Raw genomic sequence first — 25435 nt, 5'->3', positions numbered from 1 at the left:
TTGTAAAGAACAACACATCAATCAACAAAAACAAATCTACTTTTTCTCTTGCACTTTACTTTCAAGTTAGCGACTTCGCCAAACCCTTTTCTTTCCATGAGTTCATACGAGTTGGCAGGACTACATCAACACGACCTCCGACCAATTTGTATGTTCCACTTATTGAGTAATATCGAAGCTTTAACTTCGGGTGTATCGCTGTTGTTTCGTTTAGATTTATTCACAAGTTATCGATATTGACTAGAATTATAGGTTTTACTTGTTGTTTTAGTTTTATCACCAATTATCCAGCTTGAGACACGAATTGTTGGCTTTTCATCATTATTTATATTTATTGTCATATAGCTGATTAGATCTGTTCCAAGTGTTGCCTTTGTAGCATTGTTTCGGTTGCTCTAGTTGTTTCTTTGCAATTGCTACGTGATCATTTGCTGTCCTGTAGCCGGTCATCTACACAGTAATTCGGCAGATTCACCGATACATACTTCAAGATAGATCGGAATTCTATCCGATCGAAACCCCTGAAATTTAATACTTTTCTTTCCTTGTCAATCAATAGGTCAGGTTGACTGGCACGCCGCGCGAACCGCACTAGGGCGATAACCCGAATAGCAGTTAAGCAGATTCTCCCGGGTCGTGTGTCCGACGCAGAGAGTCATCGGCTGATTTTTAACGTCAACACTGTTATTGCTCATATATGCTTCGTAAACATTAAATAGTTGCACCACAAGTTACTGATTGCACTAGGACGTGATGCATTGTATATTAATTGTACCATTTACCGTTGAAATTTCAAACTATATGCGCATTCCATCTAAAAACAATGTATGTAATTTTTACTTATTGTTTGTTAGTTACATGTATTTCCATATAACCATTTCTTAATACTTTTTTTTGGCAAATAACAACAGGTGACAAGTCAAGAGACTACTATAGAGAGCTGATAGAGGAGAGAAAAATTGGTTTCAAAGAAGAGGGCTGGTTTCAATGAAAAATTAGATCGTGTGGTTACTAACCGAGGCAGGGTATTCTTTGTTGATGGTCCTGGTGGAACCGGCAAGACGTACCTATATAGGGCATTGCTTGCTAAGGTGCGCTCCATGGATCTTATTGCAATCGCTACCGCGACATCTGGTATTGCAACCTCTATCATGCCAGGTGGTCGTACTGCACACTCTAGGTTCAAAATCCCCATCAAACTCGGTGATAATTATGCAACTTTACGAAGCAAAGTGGTACAACTGCATTGTTGCATATAGCTTCTTTGATTATATGGGATGAAGTTTCCATGACTCGAAGACAAGCAGTCGAGATGCTTGATAGATCATTGCAAGATATAATGGGTTGTACTGAACCTTTTGGGGGGTAAGGTTATGGTGTTTGGAGGAGACTTTGGAAGGGTTCTTCCTGTTGTGCCTCGCAGGACAAGAGCCCAGATCACTAATGCGACACTATGACGCTCATATATATGGGATAAGGTACGGATGATACGACTGCAACAGAACATGAGAGCACAGAATGATTGTTGGTACTCTGATTTTCTGCTAAGGATTGGCAACGGGATTGAAGAAACATACACCAATGATTATGTACAGCTCCCTGATGACATTGTCATCGAGTACAACTCTGATAAGTCAATCGGCACGCTCATCAAGCACATGTTCCCGGATCTTAAAGGTAATTGAAACTCTACGCAATATATGCGCGAGCGTGCAATTCTTTCCACGAGGAATGAGCATGTTGATGGCTTAATGCTAGGATGATTGACATGTTTCCAGTTAAAGAAAAGGTGTACTATAGCCGACGATGACACCAACAACAACTACCCTCTTGATTTTCTTAACTCGATTACACTGAATGGGTTACCTCCTCATGAGCTCAAGGTCAAGAAAAATTGTCCCGTTGTACTCCTTCGGAATCTTGATCCTCATAACAGACTTTGTAATGGTACTCGGTTGGTGGTGAGGGGTCCGAAGACAATGCAATTCATACTGAGATTGTTAATGGCCAGCATGCCGGGAATAGAGTTTTTCTACCAAGGATACCTCTGTCCCCTTCAGAGGTTATTACACTTCCATTCAAGTTCAAAAGAAAGCCGTTCCCAATCAGGCTGAGTTTTGCAATGACCATTAATAAGGCTTAGGGGCAAACTATACCGAATGTTGGCGTATACCTCCCTGAACCTGTGTTCTCTCACAGTCAGCTATAGGCTGTGTTGTCTAGAGGTGTTTCCCGAAAGACTACATGGCTACACCCAACAAGGATGTTGACCCTAATGGGAAAAGAACTAAGAACATTGTTTTATAGGGATGTGTTTGGAAGCATAGAAAAATGTGAGTTTACTGTGCTCTACCTAAGCAATGGTGTTTTATTTTTTTTGTGTACTGTTCCATCAAAGGTTAAATAAATGAATAATTTTCTTCTTTGATTATCAGATGTATAATAATGACAACTCTAATATTAAGTAAATATTCTCACTTATTGTCGGACGTTACTCGATGCATCTGCTTGATTGTCGTTAAAATATGCCCTTTTTTTTTTATCAGATTAAAGCCCCAGCTCCGCAATTATATCTTGACCCTGATAGCTTTTACCACTCAAATCTATCTATGAAATATAGAATCTTTAGAAACTCAATGGTCACTTGAAGTGATTAGTTGTTCTAACTAAACTCTGAATAAATCAATTAAGTTGTTGTGTGATGGTCACTTGAACTGATTAGTTTATTAGCTTTTTAAACACGTGCACTCTACTAGTTCAGAAAAAATAACAAAGCAAGAGACTGATTCCGTGGGCTTGCTACCCACAACGATGCTGGGCCGACGTAAGTACAGCAAGTACAATGGCGCCACATATAGATGGTGGTATCTACTACTAGGCGAGCCATAGGCCCATAGTTACATCCCGAAATCCCATCGGTGGCTTATTCGCCTCATCGGCCGAACGCCGCCGAAGCGTTGCCGCGGCGGCGGCGGGCGGCGTGCTACCATGGACCCGATGGCCCCCTCGGTCGTCGGCCCGCATCCCCGCGCCGTCGTGCGCCCGAGGTGTTTTTGTTCCAGCCACGACGCCTCCCTCGTCGAACGGTTGAGGCGCCGCCTCCGCACCGGGGCGTCTCGCTGCCCCCTCACCTCCTTAGCTGAGGATAACTCAAAGGTACTTTACTATAAGCCTAGCGCCTCTGGTTTAATTGAGACGTCAACTTCAATCCTGGATTGATGCATACTGCTCAATAACTCTAAAAAAAATACATATTGGTCGATGAGCGCGCTGCAGTTGCGGTAAGAGCGCTTTGATTAGGATGCCGATCTGGCATCGAATGCGCTTAGGAAGAGAGTGCCGGATCGAATTTCTAGTGCCTCCATGCCTTTGTTTCAGCCAAAAGTGGAGCAATACTAGCGGCGGCACTAAATAAGATTAGTTCAGCTCCACAAGGCCCAAATGACCCACTCCTGTATCTTCGACTTGGTTGTGGAGATCATCGGAATGCTTCAACCCACTCTTGCTACTAATTCCACATGCTATCACTTTGCGGCAGATATCGTTTGCTTGTGCTCGCAGTTGAAACTACTACTTTAAGGAATTGCTATTTTTAGTGTACTAACCTAGCGTGGTGAAGTGGTGTTGCCTATAGCCTCGTTGGAACTTATAAAGTTATAATAGCCAGTAAATTGCGCCTGCATGACCGACAAGCTATGAACTTATAAGGATATATCAAAAGCTGGTGATTCAGTTATCAAATAGAGTAAACTGTATGATAGAATTTTATGCATGGTAATTACATAATAAATATCCCTAAGATACATGTTTGTGATACATGGGCCATTTATTTTCCTTTCCTGGAATTTGTCTTGGTCTCTAGGATTCAACAAACGTTCCAGTCCGCGCCACTTGGGATGATTTATGACTGACATACTCCATTTAGCGCTGTAGCACCCTCAAGACCTCCTTCATCGTCAGCCTTAATGATGGTTTTGTTCCTGTGCAAATTAGTCCTAGCTTGAATACAAGTTGAACCTCATGGAAGTAGGGTGCTTCTCGTATTTTTTCATCGATTATATTTATTAACTGAAAGCCCTCTTCTTGAAATTTCCACCAAGCCCATTGTGCTAAATTCTCATGCCCACCACCCTCACCAGTTGCACGTCTCCCAGTTGTGAGCTCCAAGGGAACCACCCCGAAGCTGTAGACATCAACTTTCTCGTTCATTTTTCGTATGCTTCCAAACTCTAGCAAACAGTGGGATTAGTCTGTCATACAACAATACCACAGGGTAATAAGAGAAAAAAAAAGATATACGAAGTTCTTACCTGGAGCCATATATCCAAATGATCCAACCATTGTTGAGATCGACTCTGGCTCGCCAGATTTAACAAGTGCACGGGCCAGCCCAAAGTCTGCAATTTTTGCTTTGAACTCAAGATCCAACAAGATATTGCTGGACTTGACATCTTGATGTGCTATAGGTGGAGAGCAATCATGGTGCATGTAGCTCAGGCCTCTAGCTGCATCAATTGCTATTGATATCCTCTCTGGCCAATTTAACAGTTCAGTTGTACTAGTCAGGTTTTTCTTATGCAAACAATCATATAGGCTACCATGTTCCATGTATTCATAAATCAGGAGCTTTGACTCTGAGCTTGATATACACCTGAGAAGCTTGACAATGTTGGCATGCCGGATGGATCCAAGAGTCTCAATTTCAGCTTGAAACTGTTTTTCCAGCATATCATCCTTCCTTAGGCCATTGCATATTTTATTGACAGCTATCTTCCCGTTGCTGTTAACTAGGCTTATCCTATATACCTTGCCTGAGCCGCCACTGCCAACAAGGTTTCCATGTGTGACTCCATAAAGAATGTCTTGAGCATTGAAATTAATGCTGTGGAAGGTTGTCAGCTTCCACTGTGGAGATTGATCACTATCTTTTTTCTTTGTGAGGAATGTTCTAATCTTATTAAAACGATACAGCCCTGTGCAGATGAGAATGGTTGTACCAAGGACCACGAAAATGGTTACTGATCTCCTCGAGTGCTTATTTTCTCTAACACACTCAGGAAAGTTTCCAACATGGTTTGAGGAACACAGAGCAGGATTGGATAGAAAGCTGTAAATAAATCCTTCACCTTCCTTCTGGCAAGGAAGTGGAATCTGGCCGCTCAGTTGGTTACTGGAGAGATTGAGGAAGCCTGGGTTCAGTTGTGCCAGTTCTGATGGTATTGGACCATATAGATTGTTCTCAGATAGATCTATTTTATAGATGCACGTCGTCTCCCCAACCGTGTCTGGGATCTCCCCAGAGAGGTAGTTCTTGCTAAGGTCAAGCTCTCTGAAGGACACTTTGTGCCAGATCCTTGAAGGTAGCAACCCTGATAGCATGTTTTGAGAGAGAATCAGGACCTGCAGTGGTGCATGATCAATGAGGTTTGTTGGGATTTCACCAGAGATCAAATTGTTTGTTGTGCTTAAGTAAGATAGATTGGTACCAGTTGCTGGTAATCTGCCAGAGAATCTATTGTTGCTGATATCAATTGTTGCAACACTTGGACCTAATCCACTCGGCAGCGAGCCAGTGAAAGCATTATCATGAACCTTGACGATGGTGAGCTTCGGCAGCAACCATATGCCAGGTGGAAATCTACCTGTAAATTTGTTATTGGGCAATAATATGGTAATACAAACTGCTGCAAGTTGTGAGAGATGCTGGAATATCACCAGACAAACTGTTACTGGACAAATCAATGTTTTGAAGGGCCTCGTGTGTACAAATTCTCTCAGGTAGCTCCCCTGATAAATTGTTATATGCTATGTTTAAACTGGAAATCATTGAGTGTGCTCCTAGCTCCTTGGGTAGAACACCAGACAGAGCATTGTCTGAAAGCTGCACATCTTGGAGCATTGGGAGAAGAGTGATACTATTTGGAATTGAGCCAGAGAGTTGGTTGTTGTACAAGGAAAGTATGGTCAGATTCTTTAGCTTACCGAAATCCTCTGGTATCTGTCCTGTCAGAAGGTTGGTTGAAATGCAGATCTTGACCAAATTTCTTGCTCCAACGGTCCCACTTATTTGACCATGGAAAGAGTTATCATAAAGATAGAGCATTTCTAGATTCTTCAAACTCCAAACCCAACTAGGAATTTTCCCACTCAGTTTGTTGGATGATACGTCGAGTAGTCTAAGTTGGGTCAACTTTGACAAGGAGTCTGTAATATTACCAATTAAATTCATGTTACTTGCTGTGGTGAAGTATTCTTGGACCTTTCTCAACCCTGGCCGTCGGTTTGCTTGCTGCCCAAAGGTAATGGCTACCTGCTTCACAGAGATTTTGGTTCCGTGGTTTCATGTTATTATTGCTAACGACAATTTGTAAAGGGACGTTTAATTTGTAGGATGAAAAGAAGCAATACGGTTACATGACCTGGGTTGATCCAGAATGGGATGATAGGGCCTTTGGTGTTCTGGTGAAGCTCATGAAGAAGAATGTGCAAGCTGAGGAGGATGCAAAGAATTGGGAGGAAGAATTGGCAAAAGCTAACAGGGAGCTTAGAGAGATTAGGAATGAGATCAAGACGGTGTGGTAACAACTTTAGAAGGCTACTGCCGAGCTGAAGTTCATTGGGAATTATAGGCATAATGTCAAACTCACGCACATGATGCTTGCTTTATTTGTGGTTGTCACGGGATTGATGCTTCGTGGCAAGGCTAATTAAGTAGATGGTGAAGTTCGTAGCTGCGGTGAACAATCTTAACGTAGTTTCCTTTATTTGTATTTGTGATGTTCCTATGTATGGTCAACCATCTAGATTTTGTCTGAATTTGTCAATGTGTCTCGAGGCACTTGTAAAAAAAAAGTTGTTTATGAAGTTGTTTGTGTGTTTACTCTAGGAATACTCTTGTGAAAAATTGATAAAAATATGGCAAGAAAAAAGCGACTCCTTAGGAGTCAAACTCGAGACCACATGTTTGTGGTGGGCAACCCATACCACCAGACTAATTGCACGCTTGTGTAGGAATTGTCTTTTATAGTTCTTTATAGAAATGAAAACGTGCCACTGAGGCAGGCGTTGCCTACTTGTCGTAGCCGTTCATCTGCACATCGACGATTTAGATCGATTATTCGATGCCACAGCCTCCGGCGGTTACCGTACCGGTTCCTGTTCCCGCGCGTTCTTCGAGGAACCGGTTGCCATTCTCGAGAGGCGCCGGTTGCCTTTCCTAGCTTCCTAGGGAAGCCAGTGCAACTTCCCATGGAAGGTGAGGAACTCCTTATTTTATCACCATTTCCCCCACCATCGACGTCGTCGCCAGTTCCATTACCATCTTGTCCCCGATGCGTGCGCCTTACCCCTGCAGCCCGGCCGACGCCATGAAGCGACCTGTCTCCCCCTCGGCCCCCGCCTCCTCTTGCTCCCCGTCGCACGCCTCTCCTCTACCAGCTCCCCGCGTGCATTGAGTAATCCTCCGGTGCCTCCTAGTCGTCGCGCTCTCGTGGCGGTTTCTCGTCACGCTCCCGCCTTGCTCCCGGCCGCAACAACTTCTCAGCAGCGCTACAGCGCCACGTCGACGTGGACCTCAACCCGCCGTCGCGCTTGTCGTCGGGATCACGATCTGACGCCACCGACCTCAACCCGCCGTCGCTCATGGATGGTCGCCGCGAAGCTGCTGGGGGTTCCCCGGTGTGTTCCTAGCCTCCTCCGACGGTGGGGGCGGCTTCCTCCACCCCCGCGCCCTCGTCACCGCCTCGGAAGTTGATCTTGAAGGTGACCCTTCAAGCTGATGTGTTCGACTCCAACTCCGAGTCCTAGATTGAGACAGACTCATCTGACGACCATCGCCACGGCTACCCCACACCCTTCCCCTGGGACCATGCTTTGCGCGTCTTCCTCCACGCTGACAACTGTTGGGATACGAGTTAGGCTACACTAGCGCAAATCAAAATTTCTACCGCGCATAACCAGGAAGAACTGCCGTATAAGGATCACGGGATTACCACTCGACGCACTACTGGTGCGGAAGATGTAGATTTGCGTCGATGCAGTGAAGACGATCAACGTAGTCGTACGTAGTCGATCACGTCAACGCCCAGCAGCTCCTCAGCAGCTCGTCCACGTGCAGCAAGATCGCCCTCGTGCCGCGGCTCGTCGTCGGCTCATCGTGGCTCGTCGGCGGCTCGTCGGCGGCTCGTCCAAGTGCTGCAGGCACAACACCTCCAAGGTATCCACACGTGCAGGGAGGAAGCGTCGCAAGCCGGACTGCTAGATCCACGAGTTGCAACAGGCGAGGGCGTGGGAGGCGCGGCAGATGTGTTTCGCTAAAAGGTGTAAACCCTAGGGCGCCCCCACCCCTCTATTTATAGAGGTTCCAGAGATATCACTCTCAATCAGAGAGGGGCAAATCCCATCTTGATTGACCATGTCTCACAGCATGCTTCTTGACAAACCCGAAAGCTACCTTTATAACTGCCCTGTTACGGCGTAGCGTTTGATAGCCCCTAAGTAGGTCGATCCACATCTTGAATACATGCGACAATCTCAGGTCTAAGGACAAAGCGTATATGTTGTTTAAAGAGAGAACTACTTCTCGTGTTGGGTCAGTCCTAGCACATGTCTCCACATGTGTCCACATTATTAGTTCAACATCTCCATGTCCATGACTTGTGAAACATAGTCATCAACTAATACATGTGCTAGTCTAATATTCATGTGTGTCCTCACATGAACTCCGACTAGGGACAATTTTAGAATAACCATACAAGTAAAGAGTTTCACATACAATTCACATAATTGCAAATCAATTCAAGTAGCCTTTAATGGATATTCAATGAACACAATATACAAATCATGGATACAAATGGAATATCATCATCTCTATGATTGCCTCTAGGGCATACCTCCAACAACAACACCTTCGCGTGCCCCATCTGCCCTGGCAGAAGGCAGCGGTGGAAGATCCTGAATGAGGTCAAGGATCATGTCCTGGGGATGGCAACGTCCACACCCTTGAGGGGCAAGAACAAGACGAACTGAAGTCGCCACCGCGTCATGGCCCGAAACTGATTGAGCCACGCCGGTGGAAGATCAATGCTATTATCGTTGCTATGCTGTTAATTAGTAACTTTAGATTTCGTTGGAACCCTAAACATCTTTGTATATTGTTATCTGTTGTTTGTAAGATTAATGGAATCTTTTGTTTGTAAGATCAATGGACTGTTTCCTTTCGATGGAAGATCAATCCCCTATTTTTGTGCTCTATTTCCTCTCCCTCACCCTTTCTCTCTTCCTTGTTCCCATGTAGACATAGGTACTCGCACTTGAAAATAATTTCTGATCTTCCCTCATCTATTTGCTAAGGGGTGGTTCTCCTACTCACATAGCTCGAGAGGTCAAGATGTATCGAATTTTATGTTTCATAGAATGTGGTTGTAGCTGGAATAGTGCATCGATTTTTTTAGAGGTTGAAAATCAATGAGACGAATATTAAAAAATAATGTAATTCTATTTAGCTCTTTCTCAAAACCAAGGAAATCCTTCCTCACCTTGCCAAAATTCAAACCATTTTTTCCAATAAAGGTTCGAACATTTTAGTCCGTCCTATTCACTTTTCCTATAACGGATCATACATCTGTACATACTTTTTTCAAATATTGTAACAAATTCTAATTTGTACCCGAGGATTAACGTGGCCACTGTCCACGTTCAAGCGCCATGTAATGTCACATCCTCGACATCCACGCAGCCGGTCTTCCTTGGTTCTCGTGTAGGCATGGTTACTTGGAACCAATTTATGCTATTCCCTCATTTAATTCCCAATGGATCATTCTCCTACTCGCATGCCCTGAGAAACCAAGATGGATCGAATTTTATGTTTCATTTAGTGAGAATGTACTTTGAATTGTGCATTAGTTTTTTGAGAGGTTGAAAATCAATGTGTGACGATTATTAACAAATAATGTGATCCTATTTTGGTTATATCTCAAAAGCAAGGAAATCTTTGCTCACCTTACCAAAATTGAAACCAAGCATCTTTTTTCCGAGAAAGGATCACAAATGTTAGTTCGACCTATTCAATTTTCCGAGAACGGATCATACGCATGATTGATGCTAATATAATGCATAAGAAAAACATACAAATATTTCTTGCATGGATTATAAAAGGATTAAGGTAGCATAAAAGTTCACATAACATCTTCATGATTTATCTTGCAGTGAGAGCACTAACAGAAAAGGATTAAGGCTGCATCTTCTCCTTCCGGGATGATTCCATTGCGTCTAGGTGGCGTTGGACGTCAGTCCTTAGCACCTCCAACGCCCTGACGAACACCGCCAGCTCGTCCGCCCCGAGAGCATCCACGTCCACCTCCCACCAGTTCTATTTCTCCGCGCTCAGCTGAGCCGCTAAGTTCTTCGACCATGCGGCCGCCAGACACACCCTTTTCGCCTCGGCTAGGAAAGCGACCTTCTCCGCCTCCCACTTCATTCCGTCAACCTTGGCAGCGGCCTCCCCCGCCATTTCAGAACAAGCTGGAGATGGCAAGCTATGGATCTCGGGGAGGTAGGTGCGGAGGACGGAATCGACAGTGGGTGCTTCGTAAGCTTTGGGCTCACCGGTGGGGAAGAACGCGACAACGGAGATGTGGGCGTCAAACTCTTGGGAGGGGTCTTTTGCCATGGAGAAGAGTTTGTTGGTGCGCTTCGAGAAGCTTGTCTAGCTCTGAGCCATGCTGGTGGATTCGGGCATTGAGGATGAGCAGCTTGTTGGGCAACAGTGGAGATTGGAAAGATGCGGGGAAGAGAGCAGAGGCAACGAACAATAGGGGATTTCTTTTGTGCTTTAAATATGGAGCAGAGTATAGAGGACTATAAGCTTATATAAGAAGATACACAACGTAAGTTTCTTTGTTTTGAAATAGTAATGAACAAACTATGACCATTCTTATTAGATCGCATTCTTAAGTACACATACATGATACATAGTCACATATCCACACTCGTACAGTGGCACAGGCGCGCGCACACACAACAACGAAACCATACAAATTTTAAATACTAAACTGGTGCGCTGTCTCTAGGCACCGACAGGCTAAAACCACTAATCTAGATGATACAAAGAAAGTCATCTTTGTTACACGAAAGTGTCACAACATGTAGATGCAATGCATCGGACATGGATATGGCAATGAGGAGACAACGGACATGGTCATGGAGATGGATATGGCATAAGGATATTCTGGCATACCTGCGGCAACACGAAATGCAGAAAAACGAGCGTAGCAAGCGACAGTCCTCCAATGCACAATGCCTAGCCCTCAAGTCCAGGGTAACACGACCCGAGCGACCAATGCCAAACGCATGCTGCACGATGTCACGAATACCCCAAACCCGGTGAGCAAGATGGTAGAAAGGGCAGACAAAGTGACCATAGTGATGCACATGAGTGTGACCGTGGTCCTGCAGCCAACCGAACATAGATTTCTCCAGCTCCTCTATTTTTTCCTCGTCTGCTTCTTCCACGTTAATCAACAAAGCCAGGCTGCTGCGAAGGTGGCACAACATCGAAGTTGTCTACTCCATTCTCTTGACCAGCCATCCTCCTACATACAGTTACCAACAGAACTAAAAATGATAAGCAATGACCACAAGCAATGATGGTAACCTATAAACAAGATGCGGAAGTTATGAGCTCACCTCTCACAGGGCACAGAACCAAGTAGCTCACCTAGCACAACCACTAACAATGCGTGTAAGATGAAGAGCCGATGAGCAAAGGCCTTGGGGGCACGCCTATTTATTGAAGCACCATGACCAATCAACAATACAGTGCACCTTCTCGCAGCTCACGAATCACGGGATTACAGTAGCCATGAAAATACGTGGGATGCTCGGAATAGCAAGCCTACACTGATCAGGAATCCTGCCACAAGTATAGGGTTGAATATGCAGGCTTTCATTCACGGGTAGGCATGCGAAATATTCGGTGGGTACATGAGTGCGCTTTGATCAGGATAGGAAGAAGGAAAATCCTGACATCCACATGAGTTAAAAAATAGACATATAGGTATTATAGTTGGAGAAAGTCGCTGTTCCCCTTTGTGGTCAACTACTGGAAACACACCCATGTTCACTAAAGTGTGGGCCTCTTCCAAATATTTGTCTCCCGCCTATATTGTATGCTAGATGAAACGCACCCAGATTCGTTGACAAATGGGTTCGATAAGGGTGCACAACCTTGTTAGTGACCCCGCAACAAGTGCAGCTTACCAAATTTTCATTTTGCCCCCAGGAACTTGGAATCGTGATCTTCAAATTCTAAATTCCCTTGCCTCCCCTCAAATAATAAAAACATGGCTACCGCAGTGCCTATATCCAAAATCAGCATTCTCCTCTTTGCTGGATGGAAAGTCCAACTAGATCTGCGGTGGTGACTGACCTCGGTGGCCGCGGGGTACCTAAGCGGCGGCGGCAAGCTCCACGGGCGGCAGGCATCAAGGTGTGGCAGGCATCAAGGTGCGGTAGGGTCGGCGGCACTCTTGAAGGAACATCTCAGCATCCTTGCAGCAACTGCACCCATGTTGGTGCAACTGAGCAATTGAGCGAGGATGTCACGCAAGCATCGACTGCCCCGTCCAACCATGCGCCACTGCATCTTCGAGCTCCACAAGTGTGAATCTCATTTCTTTTCTCTATAGTCCCCTCCAATTTTCTGAACCTACATCTACTTCATCGGAGAGAACTCTGCTCAAGTTTATTTCTGTCTAGACCAGAGCCTAGTTACGTCTAGATGTGGCCACGACCCAGAAGCATCCCCACATTAGCGGAGACTAAATGTGATGCAAATATCAATCCCAGGAGGCTGATAACACATTTATTCGACAGATAATTCAGTTACCGTACAACTCCTGAGGGAGTGGGCGTGAAAGCCACGCCGCGATAGGAAGCAAATAAATAATAGCGCCTCACCAAGCGACTACCAAAAGACAGCACTCGGGACTACACGGCAGCAGAAGCATCTTGCGAAGGCCAACACCACAGGCAGCGTTGGGTGCGGACACAACCTCCTACTCAAACTCTTTGATGATGAAGTCCGGGTCTTCCTCTGTAGCAACGAAGCAAGGGTGAGTACAAAAGTACTCAACAAGTCCAACCCCATCCATGGAGGGGGATACAATCAAGTATATGCACATGATATAACAAGGATAGGCTAAGGTTCTTTTGCAATAAAGCTAGATTTCCAACACATGCACGGGTTCATTTTCCAAAAGAGTTTTGCAAAGCTTTTCCTTTAGTAACCGAAACATTGAGTGGGGTTGATCCTACACAAAGGATCCAAATTTTATTGCTATCAGACTCCCCGTCCTCCATAGCTCACGGCACAACTGCCGGACACTTCCAAAATCCAACACACACACCATGGAAACCATTCATTCCCATGTGCTAGTTATGTGACCAAGCCGTAACTCGTCCAATGCCGTGGACACGGCTACCCGGATAGGTTTTAACTCTGCAGAGGTTGTACGCTTTTCCCACAAGTAGGGTACTGTAGCACGACCACCTTAGTGCCGGTGCGGATCCTAACAAAGCCATTACCCACCTTAGCTAAGACTGACTAGCAAACACGGAAGCACCCAAGGGGTTAACGACCTACCATCGAGGTCTTAACCAGGACCTAAGTCACCAAGAGCTTACTCCTTTTTCATGGGCTCCCGTTGCTCACCAGCTCAAGACTAACAGTTCAGCTAGTGGGATTTATGCTAAGCCGTTGCCCATACAGGTCGAGTGGTTGCACGATGGTTGAATTAGGCAAGATGACACATCAAGTCGGTCCTTAACCATGACAAGATGGATATCTCCCAACTTTGCTCAACCACTAAGATACGAGCCCAACATTCTGGCATTTCACACAAGAAATGCCCATCCATCTCATCTAAGCATTCCTTGCGTTTACACCCGAAAACCCATTTTCTCATTTGAAAACACTCACATATTTATTCTCCAAATAAACCATTGTAGTCGTGATTGAGTTTGAGTAACAAGGTCCTAAGCATTCTAGCAGTAATTATCGTCTAAACAGAGCGGATCATATTTAGAGATACATATACGACAACAAGGAAGAATCATAACAATCAAGGGGTGGCTATCCAACCATGTCTTGCAATAAAACAATATGCATTTTTATAAAACAGGCCAATAGGTTGTGTTTGAAAAACTAGGAATAAATATGTATCAAAGGGTGAGATTGGACTTGCCGTCCTCAAAGCCTTCCGAGAGTTCCGGCTCGTGCTGCTGGTCCTCGGGCTCGGGCTCACGGTCAAACTCCTCCTCATGCTCCTCCTCGGGTACTCCACGATCTACGGCACACACAAACGGGCACACAAATAAATAAAAGAAAATAAGATTTTACCCGTTGAGCTCCGAACAGAGAACGCGAATGGAAAATAGGTAGAATGTGTATTTTTAGGAAATTTGGATATGGATCGGCGGAATTATACTGGAGGATGACGTGGTCAAATTTGGGATTAATTGGAGGAAGTTTGGCGCATGAAATGACGAGTTAAACATGGATTAGGGGCTTAAAAGAGAGTTTAGGACTAATCTGCGAGAAACTAGGGACCTATTTGTAAATATTTCCAGGAGTGGAGGGGCTGATCTGTGAGAAGCTCTTGAGAGTGGTGGAAGGACTTATTTGGAATTTAGGGAAAGTGGGGGTTAGATCAAAATTGGGGAAAATCTTATCTCTTCTCCTTCCTTCAGGAATCGAGAGAGAGAGGAAAGCGGCCGGCCGTGGCTTCGCTGGCGGCGAGCCGTGGGGCGGAGGGAGGGTGGAGGAAGTGGAGGGGGGCCCATTTTGCCCCTTACCTTGGGGAGTTGAAGATGGGGAGGGGACGGCCGGTGGCGGCTTGTGGCGGCAGCGCACAGGAGGGGCGGCACTGGCGGCGGCGGTTGGGCAGGACCCGGGCGGGGAGCGGTGGGGCATCAGCGGTTGGAGGAGGTTGGGTGTGGCTAGCTGGGGCGTCGCGCCTTTTTATAGGCCGGCGGGGAGCGGCCGGTGGTAAGGTGGGGGCCGGACCGGCGGTGTGCGGCGCGGACGGGGGTCGGGCGGGCGCGGACGGCACGCCGGGCGGCGCGGCAGGGAGGTGGGGGCCGGGCAGGCCGCGCTGGCGGTGGGGGACGCCGGCGTGTGGGCGGCGGATGGCGCAGGAGGGCCCTGGCTGGGGCGGGCGGCAGGCTTGCCAGCGGGGCCGGCGCCGGGGGGAGCGGCGCAGGCGGCCCGAGGCCGGAGGGGCCGGGGAAGTAAATGCTTCGGGGGGGCCGGGGGCGGCGCCAGGAGGATGGCGCCAGGAGGCCAGGCGTGCGGTGTGCCCGGGAGAAGGAGGAGGAAGAAGGAAGAAGAAGGAAGGAAAAAGAGAGAGAGGAAGAAAGAGAAAAAGGGAAAAATAAATGGGAGGAAAAAGAGAAAAAGAGAAGGGGGAACCGGCGGCGATTGCGGCACGCGGTCGGAGCACGCGCAGCGGTCTGTCGACCGACACGCGGCGAAAATTACGGGCGAGGATAAAATGATGGTTGTCGGCTTGGGTGCCGGGACGGCGAAATTGCCGGGAAGATTTTAGATTTCCGGGAGCTCAATGATAAAAGGATTTTGAAAGTGATTTTTAACGGGTGATTTATGTTGGTGATTTTTGCGGATGTTACAGACCCCATGCTATTGGAATATTTCTTTAGCGAACAATAAATTTCTTTAGCGAACATACCTTGGCCGCTCTAGATCTATCTGCAAGGCCGGCATGTGCATTTCTATGGTTATGGTACATTTTGTTCCTTATATCTAAGACAATGGACCAAATACTTATTGTGGAGGGCCTAGTACCACGTTCCTACATTGCTGAAATTCAATGACATATCGTGGTATGTAACGAAACAAGTGATTATCCTGCTCCTGTAATCTTTACTTTATTCAGTTGCTTTGTTTCAGATTGAAGTTTGATTTTTGCTCCTTTCATTTGTAGGCTGAAATATTGAAAACCATACAAGTTATTTTTACTGCTCCAAAGAATAATGATATGTGCTATATGATTCAGAACTGGTGCTAAGTTTAACAATATGCAATTAGATGATTCATTAGGTCCCCCCAAGTGCAAATTCTTCATGTGGCTCGTGGCTCATAATCGGTGTTGGACAACAGACCGTTTGGCTAGATGTGGCCTTCCCCATCCAAATTAATGTCCTTTATGGGACCAAGACGATGAGAGTATACAACACCTCCTCATCTCTTGTGTCTTTGCTAGGCAATTCTGGTTCCAGCTTTTCCAATTCGTGGGATTAGCTGTCCTTGCCCCACATCCCACATAATCTTCTTTTGAGAACACGAAAGGGTTGAACTCCCTCATCATCCTGGGAGCATGGACCATCTGGCGACATCGAAATAATTGTCTGTTTAATGGAGCTGCCCCAGTGTTGCTAAAGCCTTGATCCTAGCTAGGGAAGAAACTGAGTTATGGTGTTTAGCAGGAGCTAAAGGTCTAGCCTCGCTCCCTGCCAGGGGGTTGGCTGATTTTCTCTCCAACCTCTGTTTGGTGTGGTCGTCTTTGTTTAGTAACAGGCGTTTGAGTTCAGTTAGTTGCAGTGTGTGTGTGGCGTGTGTGTGTGGGGGGGTCCTTGTATGACTCTCTTCTCCTATTAATACAATGATAGTAGCTCTCCTGCATGTCCGAGAAAAAAAAGATGATTCATTAGGCAATAATATGGGCTTGAATTAGGCGGTTATGTGGTTTTAATTAGGCAATTATATGGTACTGAAAGGCAAAATATTATACTTCATTAGGCAATATTATTGAATCTCTAAGTTTTCACTGTCATAGAAAATAGAAGCATTACTACTAGATCTAAAAGCAAGTTCTTCATAACTATTGTTCAGTTCTTTTAGCATGTGCTGAACTAGTGTCATAGAAAAATAGGAGTGTTCCTACTGGACACCATCAGATGGCTCTTTCATTAGACATGTTTCTTCTTTTTTCTTGTATGGAGATGCAGCAGGCCCTCTCACAAAACATGTCCTGATAGCATCCATGAAACTTAATTCACAAATGTCCTATTTTTTTTTGCAAGTGTGTGCTTCCTGATCTGTACAGAAAACTAATATCTGATTTAGACTAAGCAACCTTTTTTTCTTTTCCAACGTACACAATGCAGCTAGCCTATTTGACCTTTTTATCCACGTCACAGCCCTGTGCACATCGACATCACCCCTTGCAGATAGGGGTGGGCAGAAAACCCAAACCCCGAACCCGAAAAACCTGAGCCCGAACCCGTGTTAGCCGAAACCTGACTCCCAAAATAAATCCTCAGGTTGCAGATCCAGAAACCCGAAATTATCTTGGGGAACTTGGGTTTTACCCCCGTACCTGTAACCCGAACTTCTATGGAAAGCTCAACTGCAGAGAAGCCATCAGAGAAATTTCCACTCTCCGTCCAGCCCTCTATCACTACTACCACACAAAACGCTATCCTTCGCCCCAAAAAAAAACACACACACAAAACCCTATCGCAATTGACACCCCGGAGCCCTTCGAAAGCCTATTCGGCTGTGCTACTTCCGGCTGGCTGCCAGCAAGCCGCTAGCATGCAGCCTTGCTGCAGTTGCTACATTAGGCTAAAACGCTGGCAACTGCAGCTGCAGCGCTGTGCAGCCGAGCAGGCCCTTTCCCGTTGCCCCCGTCCTTGACCGCCCGCTGCCCGGATGTCCTCCGCTTCATCCTCCCTAAGTGACCATGTCCCCATGAATCCTGTCCAAATTCGGCTTCCCTGTGTACGTCTGGCGCGCATTTGCGCCCCATTCACCTCGCTCGTGTCCTCTTCGTCCATGGCCAGCCTCCGGCCAGTCCGCCGGGCCCGGGCGCCGGCTACCGTCCGCATCTTGCCTCCCTCACGGCGCGGTTCTCCCCGTCTGAATCCACACATCCTCCCCGTCTGGCTGCAAGGCCACTTAATCTGCGATTGGACTACATGCGAGCTACTCCGTGATTGCAATTCAAGTGAGATGTCAATTTTTTTTAATCTGTGAACTTCTGTACAGACTGCATGTTCTGTCATTTCGGGGTTACCTGAACCCGAACCCAAAATGTCGGGTACCTGAATTGTTGGGTTTTAATTTGTTCGGGCAAATCTCAGGTTTAGTTTTCTAGAACCCGAATTTCTGAAAACCCAAATAATCCGACACAAAATTTTCGGGTTACCCAAATGCCCACCCCTACTTGCAGGTATTTTAACAATATCCAATTCACATTTAAGTAGTATTGAGCTTGCAATTTAATAATATTAAGTAGGCAATTCCATTACAATATTCAGTAGGCCATGTTCAATTTTCTTTGTTCATTGGCTGTGACCATGTTTGTTTGGATGTGTGCATTTTTTCTGTTTTTGTTTGAAAACTTGGTCTATGTCCTAATTCGCCTCAAATTTTTCAAAGCTTTTCTTATGAGTTTTCAAAATATTGCTTATTATCATTTTCTTTTGCAGTACTGAGTTTGATAGCCAGGCCAGAGTCCTTCGCTACATGAATGGCAATCAGCAATTTTGTTGGCCAGTTCAACAATATTTTAGCACTAGCCAGATCTTTCTGACGCAACCAGTAATGCGTACGCTACCATTTCCCATGTACTCATAGATCAGGTTCTTTGCAGGGTAGCAGAGATCTATTTTACAGATTCAATCTGCTTTATATGGTAGCAGAGATCGGGTATCTCTCATTTTTTGCGGGGTATCTTGGAAGCTAAGGATATTGTCTATAGATTATAGAGAGGTAATGTAAGGGCTTGTTTGGATAGCGGTGGACACTTCAATCCACTGCTATCCAAACAGGGTCATGGGGAATCTTCTAGAGGTTTTGAACATGTGTGGTTGGATGGGATGATATAAGGTACCCAATCCTTGGACAGACAGGCCCTGGACTTGTGTCCTGCGCATGTTTTGTTGGTTTAGTCGTTTAGAGATAGGCAGGGATCTCATGTGATTGGTTATGTTTCCATGAGCCAACCCTAGGAGCGCTTGCCTATATATGCATGTAACCTGCACCTCTATCAATCTATTAATTTTGTGTGATAATCCCGCTAACAGGATAACATCACATTTTCAAATACTATCACCATAGTTCTGTTTTTTGAAGTACTGGTTACATTTGGTTCACTGCTGCTATGGGGAAACCGTGGTAATCTGGGCAGTTTCTTGCAAAGGTGCATCATTCCAAAGATGGATGCTGGGCTCCGAAAGATTTTTTTTTCTACAGATCTTCATACATCCTGTAGACTTGGAACATATGTTTCCTATAAATTCTACACAAATGAGCTTCCTATAAATTCTACACAAATGAGCTTGACAATTATGTCGAATAGAATTTGCTCCAAGGTGGATGCAGTGGCACTAGTCTGAAGTTGTCTGGGAATGTGGCTCATATCTGCCCTTAGAGCAACTCCAAGAGTATCCTAAAAAGTTCTCCCCCAAAACTATGTATTGGGAGTTCTCCCAAAAAAAAATTTCCCCCAAAAATATATCAGTCCACAGCAGATCGCTAATAAATAGCCCCCAATACTTCAAACACAGGCCACGTCATCGTATTGGGCCCATCGGAAGGGACGCGCGGGCGTGCGGGAATCAGGATTGGGGGAGAAACGCCAACGCTAAAATATACGCGGTGGCAGGCTAGTTTTTAGCGTCGCTAAAAAATTGGGGAAGGTTTAGGTGGATTGTTGGAGTTTATCTTTTCTCTCTTTTTTCCTAAAAAAGGTATTGGGGTAAGATTAGCAGCCTCTTGAAGTTGCTCTTAGTCCTTTCTTCTGCTGTTGCTTGACCATTTGCTGCTGGGATGTTGCCTGCTGTCCCCAATTTTTTTCTTGTCTGTGTAGACTCCGGTTGTGCATACTGAATCAGGGGAACTACCTCTAGATCCAAAAATTTATGATAATTGACATCTAATTTCGTGAATGCCAGTTCATTTCATAATATGGATGCGTTAGAATTGTCTGGATGTCATGGAGTTCCTGACAGTTTATCATCCTGACAGATCTATGTTAAAGAATTACAATGCTCAAAAGTATCATGGTTATAGAATCTTGTTAAATCCTTCAAGGTGTCCAATCACATAAAGGAAGATAAAATGTTTTAGCACGCCTAACAGATTCTTGCAGTTATCAGGCTGGAAATTACTGCATATTAATAGTTGCATGTCTGTTGGTTTTAGGGAAATTCAATGCAGTATGGCTCAAGTATAAAGCAGATTCTCCTCAGTAGCTGTACAGTCACTCTGATTTGGATGCTCAGTCAGATTCATCACTGACTAGTGAGTAACAACAATCCTTTTTTTTTGTTTTTGTTTTCTTCTTCGTTTGAGAATGTAATTGTAAACCACGTAATATATGACATTGAAGTTTGATCGTATAGTGTGCATAGCAAATTGGAGAATCCCAATCCCAAGAAGTTCAGAAGTTTAATCAAATCAAATTTCTATTACTGCTAAGTTTACATTTGAGCTGAAACACCTATGTTATTACATCCTATTTCAAGAACTATCGGCATACTTTTGAGTGAGCGCGAATGCTTCCAAACAATCAATGCACAGAGATCTACTATCACATTGAGGCCACGTTTTCTAATAATGTTTGGCACCTAGATAGTAGAGACCCAAATAAAATCTGCCAACATACTCCAATCCTCTGGCTGTTTCATTTTCCAGCTCATGCCCATTGTTTCTTGTCCCTTGTTCCGTTTTTCCTAGTTCATGCCGGACACCAGATTTGTTCTTTCTGCGTCGCAACCTTCCCCACTTTGAAAAATTCGTGTCACGTCACCGTCCTCACAAATCACAAGACAAATTTGCTTCCTATGTCAGCATGGCTTTATTTCAGCATGCAGTACAGTTGCAGATAAGCCGCCCACTCATTGGCCTTTTTTCCAGAGATTGTGTGGTCTCCAGTTTTCTGAAACATCCAAAAAGTGCCCAGAGTTTCAGAGAACTGAAAAAAGCAGCTCAGGATCCTCTATCTACAAATCTGCATCACACCGTTTTCTTCCATAGAAGTAGAGCCTTGTTTAGTTGCCAAAATTTGGAGGTGCCAAATTACTGTTACAGCACTGTAGCACACTGTAGCGTTTCGTTTGTATTTGTGAATTATTGTCCAAACATTGACTAATTAGGCTCAAAAGATTCGTCTCGCAAAGTACAACAAAACTGTGCAATTAATTTTTAATTTTGTCTACATTTAGTACTCCATGCATGTACCGCAAGTTTGATGTGATGGGAAATCTTCTTTTTCATAGTGCTAAAATTGGGAGTTGGGGGTGAACTAAACAATGGCTAAGCTATCAGTTCGTGCTCAAAACTGGCTTTACTTTATGGATACATTTGTGTTATTACACGGAGCTGTTGGCACTTGTTAAGTGTGGTCACGAACCAAACAAGCCCTTCGTGCCGATCCAACACCCCCAAGAACTTCGTTCTTGTGTGATTGGAGATCGACTTATGGTTTTGCTGCTACATTACAGCCTCTTCGATGATTCATATGTACTGTACTTCGTTATTCGTCCTTGCGCCATTGAGGACCGGGCGTCTTCAGCTGCCTGGTTACTTGGTTAGCAGAGGCGAAATTCCACCATGGATGAGCTTGCAGCCTCCATGCTCCAGCACACCTGAATTGCTCTTGCAAGTTGTAAAGCCGCCGCTTGTCTGACTACACCACGTGCACCACGAAGTTGCCGCTGTCCTCCTCGTCGTCGTCGTTCCACCGGCCGGAGTCCGACAAGTTCCGTCGCCGGCTGCCTTTCTTCTTCGACTCGAGGAGCGGCGCGCCGCCGCCGTCGTAGTCCACCTGGCACGCCTCCGCGGCAATCTGTTCGCACCTGATGAGCTGGTGCAGCACCTCCTTCATCGACGGCCTCGTCAGCGGGTTCTCGCCCGTGCAGATCACGCCCATGGTGAACACCGACAGGATGTCCTGCATATACGCCGGCTCCCGGATGGCCTCGTCGACTATGTCGTCGAACGGCGCACCTTTCTGGTACCGCCGCCACGCCCATTCCGCCAGGCACATGTCGGCGCCGCTGTCGTTGGCGACCTTGCCCGTCGTCAGCTCCAGGAGGACGACGCCGAAGCTGTAGACGTCCACCTTCTCGTTCACCTTTGGCCTGTACCCGTACTCTGCAGAATTGCCACACATCCATTAGCATCGCAGCTGCAAAATTCGCACAAACTGAAATGCCTGACAGCTGAATTTCGCGTCTTCTTACCTGGAGCCATGTACCCGAATGTCCCGCCGATGGCTGACACGGACTCCGGCTCGCCGGACTTGGCAAGGATCCGAGCGAGCCCGAAGTCGGCGATCTTGGCCTGGAAGTCCGGGTCGAGGAGGATGTTGCTGGACTTGACGTCGCGGTGCACGATCGACTGAGCACAGTCGTGGTGCATGTAACTGAGCCCCTTGGCGGCGTCGATGGCGATGGCCAGCCTTATCGGCCAGTCCAGCGGCGCCGGCGCGCCCTCTCGGTCCCGGTGGTGCAGCCACCGGTCGAGGCTGCCGTTCTCCATGTACTCGTAGACCAGCAGCTTGGCTTCCTGGCTGGAGATGCAGCAGAGCAGCTTCACGATGTTGTTGTGCCGGATGCTGCCCAGCACCTTCACCTCCGACTCGAACTCCTTGTCCAGCTTCTCGTCCACCTTCCTCGAGTTCCATATCTTCTTGACGGCCACCATCCTGCCGGCGCCTCCCATGCCGCCGGCCTCCTCGTCGCGGCCTCCGGCGGCGCCGAGGTGGATGCGGTACACCTTCCCGGACCCGCCGCTGCCGATCACGTTCTCCTCGCGGATGTTGCTGAGCACGTCGGACTCGGAGAAGTTGAGATGGGTGAAGGCCATCATCTTCCAGTCCGTCACCTCGTGGCTCTCCTTCCGGCGCCGGAAGAGCAGCCAGGCGATGCCGATGCTGCCAACGAGGACAATGCCGGCGAGCATTCCGAAGAGGGTGATCAGGCCCTTGGACAGCTCGTCGTGGGCGCCTCTGCCACCGCCCCGGCACGTCGGGAGGTTCGTGCCGGAGCCAGCCCTCGCGCAGAGCCCGGGGTTGCCGAGGAAGCTGCGGTCGTACGCCGCGATCTGGAGCAGAACCGGCACCTCGCCGGTGAGTTGGTTCGATGACAGATTGAGCGAATTGATCAGGTTGCTTATGTCTGATGGGATGCTGCCGGTGAGCAAATTATCAGACAAATCAAGCGTCGTCAGTGATGGGAGCGTCCCAATGCTCCCCGGCGGTATCACGCCGGATATCCGGTTGCCGCTCAGGTCGAGTGTATTGAGCTTCTGCAGCAATTTGATCGACGCCGGAATGGAGCCGGTGATCCGGTTGCCGGGTACTGACAAATCAGTTAGGTTGCCGAGCTTGCTCATGTCAGACGGCAATTCGCCGCCCAGCCGGTTGTTCTCGGCGTGGAACACCTTCAGCCCTTTTGCCAACGCCGGGAAGGAGCCGGAGAACATGTTGTTCCCCATCTCAATCCGTGAGATGTTGAAGGATATCTCTGACGGCAGAGTGCCGGTGAAGCTGTTGTTCTGGATCATCACCATGGTCAGCTTCGGGAACGACCATATCTTCACCGGGAAGTCGCCGGACAGGCGGTTGTTGTAGAGCATGAGGTTGTTTATCGTCACGCAGTCGCCGAGCTTCGCCGGGAACTCGCCGGAGAAGCTGTTGTTGAAGGCGACGATGTCATAGAGTTTCCCGTTGGCGCAGAGCGTCTCCCGGAGCGGGCCGGAGAGGTTGTTGTTTCCCACCTCGAGGTTGCCGAGCGGCGAGTGCATGCCGAGCTCTGGCGGGAGCTCACCGGAGAGATGGTTGTTGAATAACCTGACGTCTCGCAGCGGTAGCAGGCCAATGCTCGCCGGGATGGTGCCGGTGAGCTGGTTTTTGTAAAGAAACAGCAAGGTGAGGTTCTTGAGCTTCCCGAAGTCTTCCGGAATCTCTCCGGTGAACTTATTCGAGGACAAGTCAAGCTCAATCAAGTTCACCGCCGTGACGCTGCGTGGCAGCTCGCCGGAGAGGCTGTTGTCGAACAGGTAGAGGTTCTGAAGCTTGGCGTGCTGCAGCACCCACGCCGGGATCGAGCCGGTGAGCGCGTTGGACGCCAAGGAGAACACCGTGAGCTCCGTGAGGTTGGAAAAGGCCTCCGGGATCTCCCCGGTGAGGTTCATTTTGTCCATCCAGAGGTAGGTGAGGTTGGTGAGCTTGGCGAACTCCGCGGGCACGGGGGCCGGCGCGAACGCGTTGTAGGCCAGCGTGAGGACCTCGAGCCCGGCGAGCTCGCTTATCCCGACCGCTGGGTACGCGCCCGTGAAGCGGTTGGTGTCGAGGAGCAGGGACTTGAGCTCCGTGAGCCTCGTCACCGCGGGCGGCACCTCGCCGGCGAAGCTGTTGGTGGAGAGGTTGAGGTGCTCCATCGCCGGCGAGAGGCCGTCGATGTCTCGCGCGAGCGGACCGGAGAGCTGGTTGTTGGAGAGGTCGAGGAACCTGAGCTCCGCGCAGGCATAGAGCGCGGCGGCGGGGAAGGCGCCGGTGAGGTTGTTGTAGGAGAGATCGAGGTGGGTGATGTTCTTGAGCAAACATACGGACGCCGGGACGGAGCCGGTGAGGTTGAGGTGGGACAGGGTCAGCCCCGTGACGACCCCGCCGCCGCCGGTGGCGCAGGCGACCCCGGTCCAATTGCAGTGGTCGGGGGCGGCGGCGGGGTCCCAGGACTTGAGCTGAGAGGGGCTGCCCCAATCCTTCTTGACGGTGAGCAGAGTCTCGCGGTCGCCGGCGGCGGGCTGGGATCGGCCCCCGCCGGCGAGGAGGAGGAAGAGGAGCAAGACGAGGAGTTGGGGGAAGCGGCAGCAGGTAGTGGGCCCTGACATTATTTTACTCGGAACCTTCCTCGGCGGTGAGGTGAGGTCAGGTAAGCTGCAGAGCAGCTGAGGTGGGGAGGGCAGAGAGGAGGGAGTGAGCCCGTGAGAGTGACGACGGGGGGCGGGTGGGTGCGTGCCTGATATACGTGTGAAAAGGCTGGCAGTCTTCGGTCAATGAGTCAACGGTCTACGAATAACGATTAGTGGTGGTGGTGGGGTTAATAAGGACGGGTTTAGTGACAGTGATGGATGCCCATCGATTCCTTGTTCTGTCTGTCTGTTAGTGGCGGCCAAGCTAATCATCTCACTACTCCACTTGTTACTAGTGTATTCCCATTTTGTTTCCTTTTTACTGAGTACTGACTGCAGCTTGATGCCTACTCTGTATCCTCCACAGCTCCTCTGGTAATTGGAGTTAGGACAGTGTCGATGACTTTTAGTGTACAGTGACGTGAGAACTGAACTAGGCACATGTCATCTTTTCCAACCTCTTCGAAATCGATTCCGGAAAAGAATGAATGA

General features: G+C 47.5%; 2 protein-coding genes and 1 long non-coding RNA gene across 4 annotated transcripts; 2 read left to right on the top strand and 1 right to left on the bottom strand.

The window, feature by feature from the left end:
- The first annotated feature begins 2902 nt into the window (after nt 1-2902).
- On the top strand, nt 2903-9239 carry LOC101767321. 2 transcript variants are annotated; one of them, XR_002677257.1, is made up of 2 exons: nt 2903-3156; nt 8885-9239. XR_002677257.1 is itself a non-coding variant. In XM_004965555.2 (2 exons), exons 1-2 carry the CDS (start codon nt 2989-2991, stop codon nt 6580-6582), a joined length of 360 nt encoding a protein of 119 aa, XP_004965612.1. In that variant the 5' UTR covers nt 2903-2988; the 3' UTR covers nt 6583-6880. The 2 variants fall into 2 exon arrangements, 1 of the variants encoding a protein (XP_004965612.1); XM_004965555.2 differs by lacking the exon at nt 8885-9239 and adding an exon at nt 6391-6880.
- Nucleotides 9240-17549: 8310 nt separating this feature from the next.
- On the top strand, nt 17550-20424 carry LOC111256960. Its single transcript, XR_002677258.1, has 2 exons — nt 17550-18026; nt 20228-20424. It is a non-coding gene; the product is annotated as an uncharacterized LOC111256960 (long non-coding RNA).
- Nucleotides 20425-21293: 869 nt separating this feature from the next.
- On the bottom strand, nt 21294-25037 carry LOC101767720 (receptor-like protein kinase 5). The gene is made up of 2 exons (XM_004965556.3): nt 22270-25037; nt 21294-22180 (listed from the first exon to the last, which is right to left on the bottom strand). Exons 1-2 carry the CDS (start codon nt 24920-24922, stop codon nt 21714-21716), a joined length of 3120 nt encoding a protein of 1039 aa, XP_004965613.1. The 5' UTR covers nt 24923-25037; the 3' UTR covers nt 21294-21713.
- Nucleotides 25038-25435: the final 398 nt, after the last annotated feature.

Source organism: Setaria italica, chromosome IV, assembly GCF_000263155.2.
Source record: "Setaria italica strain Yugu1 chromosome IV, Setaria_italica_v2.0, whole genome shotgun sequence".
NCBI classification, from domain to species: Eukaryota; Viridiplantae; Streptophyta; class Magnoliopsida; order Poales; family Poaceae; genus Setaria; species Setaria italica.
Note: the sequence above shows the minus strand (reverse complement) of the source record. Positions and strands in the feature narration are given on the sequence as shown.